This window comes from Podarcis muralis, chromosome 13 (assembly GCF_964188315.1).
Source record: "Podarcis muralis chromosome 13, rPodMur119.hap1.1, whole genome shotgun sequence".
NCBI classification, from domain to species: domain Eukaryota; kingdom Metazoa; phylum Chordata; class Lepidosauria; order Squamata; family Lacertidae; genus Podarcis; species Podarcis muralis.
The window spans coordinates 23849481-23858203 of NC_135667.1; the positions used below are offsets into that span (position 1 = coordinate 23849481).

General features: G+C 37.6%; 1 protein-coding gene across 1 annotated transcript; it reads right to left on the reverse strand.

Annotated features, from left to right (window-relative positions):
• Positions 1–213: 213 nt before the first annotated feature.
• LOC114581821 (E3 ubiquitin-protein ligase TRIM39-like) lies at positions 214–4259 on the reverse strand. Its single transcript, XM_077917208.1, has 4 exons — positions 4136–4259; positions 3181–3201; positions 2190–2216; positions 214–1663 (listed from the first exon to the last, which is right to left on the reverse strand). The coding sequence occupies exons 1-4, from the start codon at positions 4242–4244 to the stop codon at positions 1119–1121; spliced, it is 702 nt and encodes a 233-aa protein (XP_077773334.1). The 5' UTR covers positions 4245–4259; the 3' UTR covers positions 214–1118.
• Positions 4260–8723: the final 4464 nt, after the last annotated feature.

Consider the following 8723-nt stretch of genomic DNA (forward strand, 5'->3'; position numbering starts at 1 on the left):
TTCCCAAAACCTGACATTTTGTATTTAACAATTCTAAAATTATTATTATTATTATTCAAAATATAGTAATCAAATCAATAGTATTTACTATGAGTTTCCTTGTTGAACAATATACAACATTTATGCAGTCACTGAAACTTACTTTCCCTATTTATACATGCTTACAAGGAAAACTAAGCTTTGAATCATTTATATTTTTAAAATTATATTTTATTAAGTTTCAACATTTTCAACATTTACAGTCAAAACACAGTTTCATCTTTTATTTTTGTTAACCACCCCTATTTTCTATGGTGTGGTTGTTTCTCTTCTTCTGCTGCACCCTATCTTCTATCTATCAAATCATAACCACAATAGTATAATTCAATAGATTATACGTCTAATCTAATTACTTCTGTTGCTCATAGCTCAAATCCTACTCATGAGTTCAACATACCGTAATATTTCTTTAAATAGTCCATAAAACACTCATCATTAGATTCTCTTAATTTTATTGTTAATTTTGCCAGTTCTGTATAGTCTGTATAGTTCTGTATATGTTACTTTTCTATTCTTCTTTGGTTGCAACTTTTTCTTCCTTCCATTTCTGTGCATATAAGATCCTAGCTTTTGTTCTTACAGAAATATTAATTTATACATTTTTGAAATGAGTTTTCATTTTCCTTCAAGTAAAATCAGAACTTCATTCTAGAAGCGCCTTTTTAAATTACTCATTAATTTCATAATATTGAAACCAATCCATTACCCATTCTCGGATTTCTTCAAACTTTTTCAGTTTGCATACATTTCCAGGAAAAAATACTGTATGTCTCTATATCTGTCTAATTCTCCATCATGTTAAGTTTGTTTTGTGTACTAGTTTCTATAGGGGATAGCCATGAAGGTGTTTCCCTTTCAAGTAGATCTTGGAATCTTGTCCACACTCCATATGCTTTGAATCATTTCTACTTCTTAGATGCGGGAACATGATGGAATTTATTGATGCCATTGTGTCTCCTCTGTTTCTCTCATTTTTTGGCACCTGGATTTAAGCCACTATCCTGGCTAAATGAAAGGGCTTCACTAATTCTGAGCTATTCCAGGGCTAGCTGGTATGTTTTCCCATTCTGTACTCGCAATCACTCTTGCAAATTCCATGGAGGAATCCTTAGTGGAGAACTATCTAGCTCTGCAGTCACAGATCCTGTGGAGAAGAAGGGATAAAGCTCCCCAACACCAAGTGTTTTATAAGTGTGCAATTTCTTTTTGCTGCAGACATCATAAAAAGATAAGCTTCCAGCTGATTTATCTAGGAATATTCCTAATTTTGTAAGCTTTCCATTCACTTTCAGGCGGGTCCATTGCTCTGGCCAAACCCAGTAATCTTTCCCATTATCACATCCTATGACCCAGTAGCCATTCTCAGGTGACAGGGTGATTTCCCCCTTTCTAGAAGCGGTTGCAGAGGCAACTCCCAAGTCCCAGGTTTTCTTCTGACCAATCTCCACCTCCCAATAATGTTTGCCTTTTGAAAATCCACATTTTGCCAGAATGAATGTGCGGGAGTCAAACCGCTTTTCCCAGTCAGAAACCTTAGAAACATTTCCTGTGTTCCAAACACTTTTGCCATTTTCAGACACTTTTAGCTTTGGGTGAGCTGTCCTGGGGTCCAAGATCACATCAGCTGCAACAAAAAGAAAGGCTTTGATTCAAAGGCACAGACTTAAGTGAAAGACGAGAAATTGTTAATGTATAAATCAAGTAAGGCTGTCTGTGGGCAACTCTCTTTTAAGTCACCAGTCTGTGGACCACACTCTCAACGGTTTGCCAGAAAGCTGCATATTCCTGCATTGCAGGGAGTTTGACTAGCTGATCCCCAGGGTCTATTGTATAAACACATTGTATAAGGTATTTCTCCTCAAATTGTGCATTTAAAAATGGTTGTGCTTTTCTTAAGCCAAACAGTATTAGGTAAGCAAACTATTTTAGTAGGTGTGGATCTGGACTACAACTCCCATCAGCCCCAAACAGTATGACCAATAGCCAGGGATGATGGGATTTGCAGTCAGGCACCATCTGGCAGCACTCAGGTTGAGGTGTGATTACAGGATAATTTGAAGAAGCCCTAGTCAACAAAGTGCTGTTTGCAGAAGTTGCTGGTTTCTCTCCAATTTCTATTCTGTTTGCACATGATTTTGCATTCTCCTCACCTCTGTAGAAACGGGCATCTGAGAATTCTGTGAATAAAGGAATGAACATAAAGGTTTCATTGGCAAGAACGTGATAGATACTTCTACTCATTCTACAACCTAATCAATCAATGGATGGGTTGGATCCAGATTTAATCATGCGTAGAACATACTGTTTGAAATAAATTGGGTTTAACTTAATCACGACTAAATTACATCTTTTTTATTTCAATAGGTCTTTGCTATGTATGACCCAAGCCTTCTTCCACTGTGGTAAAAGTGTGAGGTGGGTCAGGAGCTGAATGTGTAAGCCCCCGCCCCCACATCCTTATGTACAAGGGCTCGTATCTGATCTTGATGCAATGAGTGTGAATATCTAAAGGGGGCTTTAACCTGCTTTCAGTTGAACATACATGGAAGCTTTAGTGTGAGAGCCCTGGCGGATTCGGATCGTGTTTAATTAAATACTCAAAGAAGCTCTTTTCATACCTTAGTCACCCCATGAACTAAGGTCTGGAAGATCCTGTATGTAGATGGATATTGTGGGTGGGTGGGTGCATGGGTGGACTGATTGATTGACTGATTTAAAAAAACCTTCCTTTGTCAAAAGTCCACAATCAAAACAATTATTATAATAAATATTTCATTAAAAATATATATTCTAAAAGCGTAAGTTAATTTCTACTCATCTCAGGCACAACTGTAAAGCATAATATAACATATTTCTAAGATGAGGAAACTGCAGCACTGACAGCTTTTTCAAAACTCTGCACAGATATGATATGAAATGAAATTTAACAACTGCTCAAATTTCTTTATGTCCAAACCTGATGAAAATTTGATAATACAAAAGCTTGAAGTGTGTCTCCTCTTTGGAACATACCCTTTCTGGTTAATTTCTGGACTAAGTGCAAAGAAACGGGGAAATGAAGTGGTTGTGGCACGTGTGGTATTTTTATGATTCAGGAATATATATTTTTTCATCACATATACAAAATGTTAGACTACTTGCCTTTTTCGATCTTCAAGGTTTCTGCAAAAGAAAATTTGCATGGCTTAGAAATGAAGAGCCTCATTCAAATTAAAAAAGAAAAACAAATTCCAAGAAAATCAGTTTGTTATCTAGAATTAGTAACCAATACTTGTACCCAAAGGACCTCTTCCACTGACAGAAGTCTTCTTCTGTCAAATGTCTAATTTATGTTTTAAACTTTGCATATTGTTTATTTTATTGTTGTAAGATGCTTTGATACCTCTATGGGATATACACTTTATAATAAATAGGATATTCATTCCATCAGAGGAAGGGAACCTTTGGTTCAGATTGAGTCAAAATGGAAGGGATTGCGGGGAGGAGGGTAAAGGGAGAAATATTTTAGGTGGGTACATTGCTTGCATCGGTGCTTTTTTCTTGAGGCTTCAGTGTCAAAAGCAACTCTTCTCTGATTTATAGAGATGGATAGCACTGCTAGCTGCCACGTCAAGATCAAGTATGGCTGTTTGGCAATGACACAACATTCGAATAGTGGTGCCCCAGGGGCGGGCTGCTTAAATGGGCTAGGGGCGGATCCAAGGAAAGCTACCTGCTCCGACAGCTCCACCCCCTGGCACAGCCTGAGTCCCAGCCTGCCTCCCCATTCACTGAAGCAGGGTCAGGCTAGGATCCGGTTCCTGATAGGCTTGGGGGGGGGTTATGCCCCCACCGCCTGTCAGGAAGGGCACCACTGTTTCAACTCCCCCATTGGGGCCCCAGGGAAGCCTCTGCCATCCCACAATGCCGTCACAACGAGGGGTGTGCAGAGCTGTACAGATCAAATCCAAAACTAGTTCTGGGGCAAGTTCAAAGTTCTAGCAGACCCAAGCTGCTCAGTAACCCTCCCACCCCACCCACATACATAGGATGGCAAAATGGAGGAAGTCACTTGGATTCTGCATGTCCAAAAAGGGAAAGATTTTGGAAGACTTACCATTCTCTGTTATTAATTTATCTGCAAAAGAGGGTGGGGGGAGAAAAAAAAAGAAAGAATTACATTTCTTTTCCGATTTATAGAGACAGAAAGCACTCCTGGCTGCCATGTCAAGACCAAGTATGGCTGTTAGGCAATGACACAACATTCATTGCACAGATCAAAACCAAACTAGACACTTGATGCCCCTATTTTCCTCAGAGAAATGCTGGAGGGTATGATATAGTTCTGGGACATGTTCAAAGTTCTAGCAGACCCAAGCTGCTCAGTAAACAAACTTAGAGATTGAAGGAAGAAGCATCCAGAACCCTGTAGACATCAGAAAGTGTTTCCAGAGATATTTCAAAAAATTATACACTCAAGGGTCGCAAGATGAGATTGAGATTAAACAATTTTTGGAAAAAAATGGATTACCAAAGCTGTCACAAGAAAATAGATCAATTCTGAACAGTAAAGTAACACGACAAGAGATTGAACAGGCTATTCAGAACTTGAAATTGGACAAATCCCCAGGGCCAGATGGGCTGACCTCCAAGTACTATAAGATACTGAAAGACTATTTGATACAACCGTTGATGGAGGTCAGCAATGAAATTATGGAGGGGAAGAGGGCGCCGGAATCGTGGAAGGAAGCTTTTATCACATTGATACCAAAATCGGAAACTGAAAAGACACAACTCAAGAACTACCGTCCCATCTCCCTTCTAAATGTGGATTACAAAATATTTGCAGATGTTCTGGCAAGTAGATTTAAGAAGGTCCTGAATGAAGTAATTCATAAAGACCAGGCAGGCTTTCTCCCAGGTAGACATATGTTTGCGAATACAAGGAACATTATTGACATTTTGGAACTTTTGCAAACAGACATAAATACAAAAGCAGTTCTAATTTTCATAGATGCGGAGAAGGCCTTTGACAACATATCTTGGAAATTTATGAAGGGAAATTTAAAAGAAATGGGAGTGGGACGGGGGTTCGAGAATGGGATTGATGCAATATATTCCGAACAAAAGGCTAAATTGATAGTTAACAATGTGGTTACAGAAGAGTTTAAAATTGAAAAAGGAACACGACAAGGTTGCCCGATTTCCCCGTTGTTATTTATTTCGGTTCTGGAGGTGCTCTTGAATATGATTAGAGGGGACCCGAGGGTGGAAGGGATTCAGGTCGGAGCGAAACAATATAAACTGAAAGCCTTCGCAGATGACCTAGTTTTGACCTTGCAGGAGCCAGAACCTAGTACGAAAAGAGTATTACAACCGATTCAAGATTTTGGTCGAGTGGCTGGATTTAAATTAAACAAACAAAAAACTAAGGTGTTGGGGGAAAATCTGACAGAGCCAGAGTCAGAACGGTTTCAGAGAGAGACAGAGTTAACTGTGGTTAAAAAAGTGAAATACCTAGGGGTAAATATAACTGCAAAAAATTTGAGCCTATTTAAGGACAATTATGAAAAATGTTGGTCTGAAATTAAGAGAGATTTGGACAGTTGGACAAGATTAAAACTTTCTTTGTTAGGCCGAATAGCTGCCATTAAGATGAATGTATTGCCAAAGATGTTGTTTTTGTTTCAAACATTACAAATTGTGGACAAGACGGAGTGCTTCCGGAAGTGGCAGAGAGACATTTCTAAGTTTGTCTGGCAGGGCAAAAAACCCAGAATTAAGTTTAAGATACTAACTGATGCGAAAGAAAGAGGGGGCTTTGCCCTGCCAGACCTGAAATTGTATTATGAAGCCGCAGCTTTCTGCTGGCTAAAAGACTGGCTACTTCTCGAAGACACTGACGTACTGGACTTGGAAGGTTTTAACAATGCTTTTGGTTGGCATGCATACTTATGGTATGACAAGGTTAAGATCAATAAGGCCTTTAAGAACCATATTGTCAGGAAAGCTGTGTTTAATGTCTGGACAAAATATAAAGACTTATTGGAAAATAAAACTCCAAGGTGGCTTTCACCTCTGGAAGCTAAGGCCCGAAAAACACCCAATATGGAGGCTAAATGGCCAAAGTATTCAGAAATCCTAGAAAAAGATGGAGACAATTGGAAACTGCAGAGTTTGGAGAAAATGAAGGATAAAGTGTGAGACTGGTTACATTACGCTCAGATTAAGGAAGTTTTAAAAAATGATAGAAAGTTAGGGTTCCAGGGGGAGAAATCAAAGTTGGAAACAGAACTGTTAGAACCTAAGACTAAGGTACTTTCAAGAATGTATAACTTGCTGTTGAAATGGAATACACAAGACGAAATGGTTAAATTGGCTATGATAAAATGGGCTCAGGATATCGGGCATAATATTATGTTTGAAGACTGGGAAAGGTTGTGGACCACTGGGTTGAACTTCACTGCATGTAATGCTCTGAAGGAAAATATAATGAAAATGAAATATAGATGGTACATGACCCCAGTTAAACTTGCCAAAATATACCATTTGTCTGACAATAAATGTTGGAAATGTAAGGAAAATGAAGGAACATTCTTTCACCTCTGGTGGACTTGTCCTAAAGTGAAGGCCTTCTGGGAAATGATATATAATGAGTTGAAAAAAGTATTTAAGTATACCTTTACCAAGAAACCAGAGGCCTTCCTTCTGGGCATTGTCGGCCAGAATGTGTTAAAGAAGGATCGAACATTTTTTATGTATGCAACAACGGCAGCAAGGATACTTATTGCTAAGAATTGGAAGACTCAAGATCTACCCACACTGGAAGAATGGCAGATGCAGCTGATGGACTATATGCAACTAGCTGAGATGACTGGCAGAATCCGAGACCTGGGAGAAGAGAGGGTTGAAGAAGATTGGAAGAAATTCAAGACATACCTACAAAAACATTGTAATTTGGTTGAAGGTTAAGAAGGATGCTGATCACAAATAACTGTCTACCACTAAATTAGATTTTAACTTGACGATAAGTGAGATCAAGAAGATTACATATTCTTTTTTGTTAGAGAACTGTTAGATTGTTTTAAAATGAAGGGACATAAGATTCTAAATAAGATGATAATTTGTTTGGAAAAATTTTATTTACGATGAAAGTGGGTGCGGGAGACGTGAGGTAGTCCAAATAAGTGATGAAAGTATGTTACGTAAATGAAGTTGGTTGTTATTTATGCATTGTATTTCAAAAAACCTTAATAAATTTTCTTTAAAAAAAACACCAAGCTGCTCAGTAAACATATACGGGATGGCAAAATGGAGGAAGTCACTTGGATTCTGCATGTTCAAGAACGGAAAGATTTTGCAAGACTTACCATTCTTTGCTATTAATCTATCTGCAAAAGAGGGCGGGGGGAGAAAAAAAAATGAATTACATTTCCTTTTTTATATATACATACATTTTTTTAACATATCATTTCCAACAGTCATTTAACATCTAATCTTATGCAATATTTTAGACTTCCGTCAACCACCTCTGAAGATTTTCCGTTCTTTATCACTTGTTCTGCATTTCTTAGTTTCTCTATTACTTTTAATTATCATTAACTGATAATTCTCTTCATAACAAAAAACCTTTGAACATGCTAATAAACCAGGAAGGTTATTAGCATGGCAATTAAAAAGAGAGAGGCAGAAAGGCTTATAAATAGAGTTAAGTGCGAAGGCAAAATAATAAACAACCCTAAAGAAATAGAGAAACGATTTGTTGAATTCTTTCGAGAACTCTATAAGGAAGGAAATGAAACAACAGAAGAAGTTAAAGAATATTTAGAACAGAACGGTCTTCCAAAACTTACTAAAGAACAAAAAGAACTTTTGAATGCCCCTATTACATTGTATGAAATTCAAAGAGCAATTAAGGAAGCAAAGATAGGAAAGACACCAGGGCCAGATGGCCTACCGGCAATATACTATAAAAAATTTGAAGACATGCTGTCTGACCCATTAAGAAGTATCATGAATAACATCTTAAAAGACGGAACCATGCTGGACTCATGGAAAGACAGCCTTATTGCATTAATTCCAAAACAGGGAACGGACAATCTACTTATTAACAACTATAGGCCTATCGCACTCCTAAATAACGATTATAAATTATATGCAAATATTTTAGCCGAAAGATCAAAAAAAGTCTTCCAGATGATTATACACAATGACCATGCTGGCTTTTTGCCCGAGAGGCACATTTATAGCAACACTAGAAACATTATAAACTTATTAGAGTATTTAGACTTAAGAATAGAAAAGAAGGCAGTCTTAATGGCAATAGATGCTGAAAAGGCTTTCGATAGGGTCTCCTGGAATTTTATGAAAGGTTTGTTACACCATATGGATTTTGGTGTACAGTATATAAAAGGGATTGAAGCAATATATTCAAAACAAAAAGCTAAAATAATAATAAATGGAAATTTATCACAGGAGTGTGAAATCAGTAAAGGGGTCAGACAAGGTTGCCCACTATCCCCCTTAATTTTCATATTAACATTGGTAGTTTTATGTAAACGAATTAGGGAGGAAAAAGAAATAAAAGGGATTATGCTAGGAAATAGAAGTTACAAAATGAGGGCATTTGCTGACGTTCTAATTATAACTACGGAGCAACCAAAACAGAGTTTAACAAAGGCATTGGAAATAATATATGTTTACGA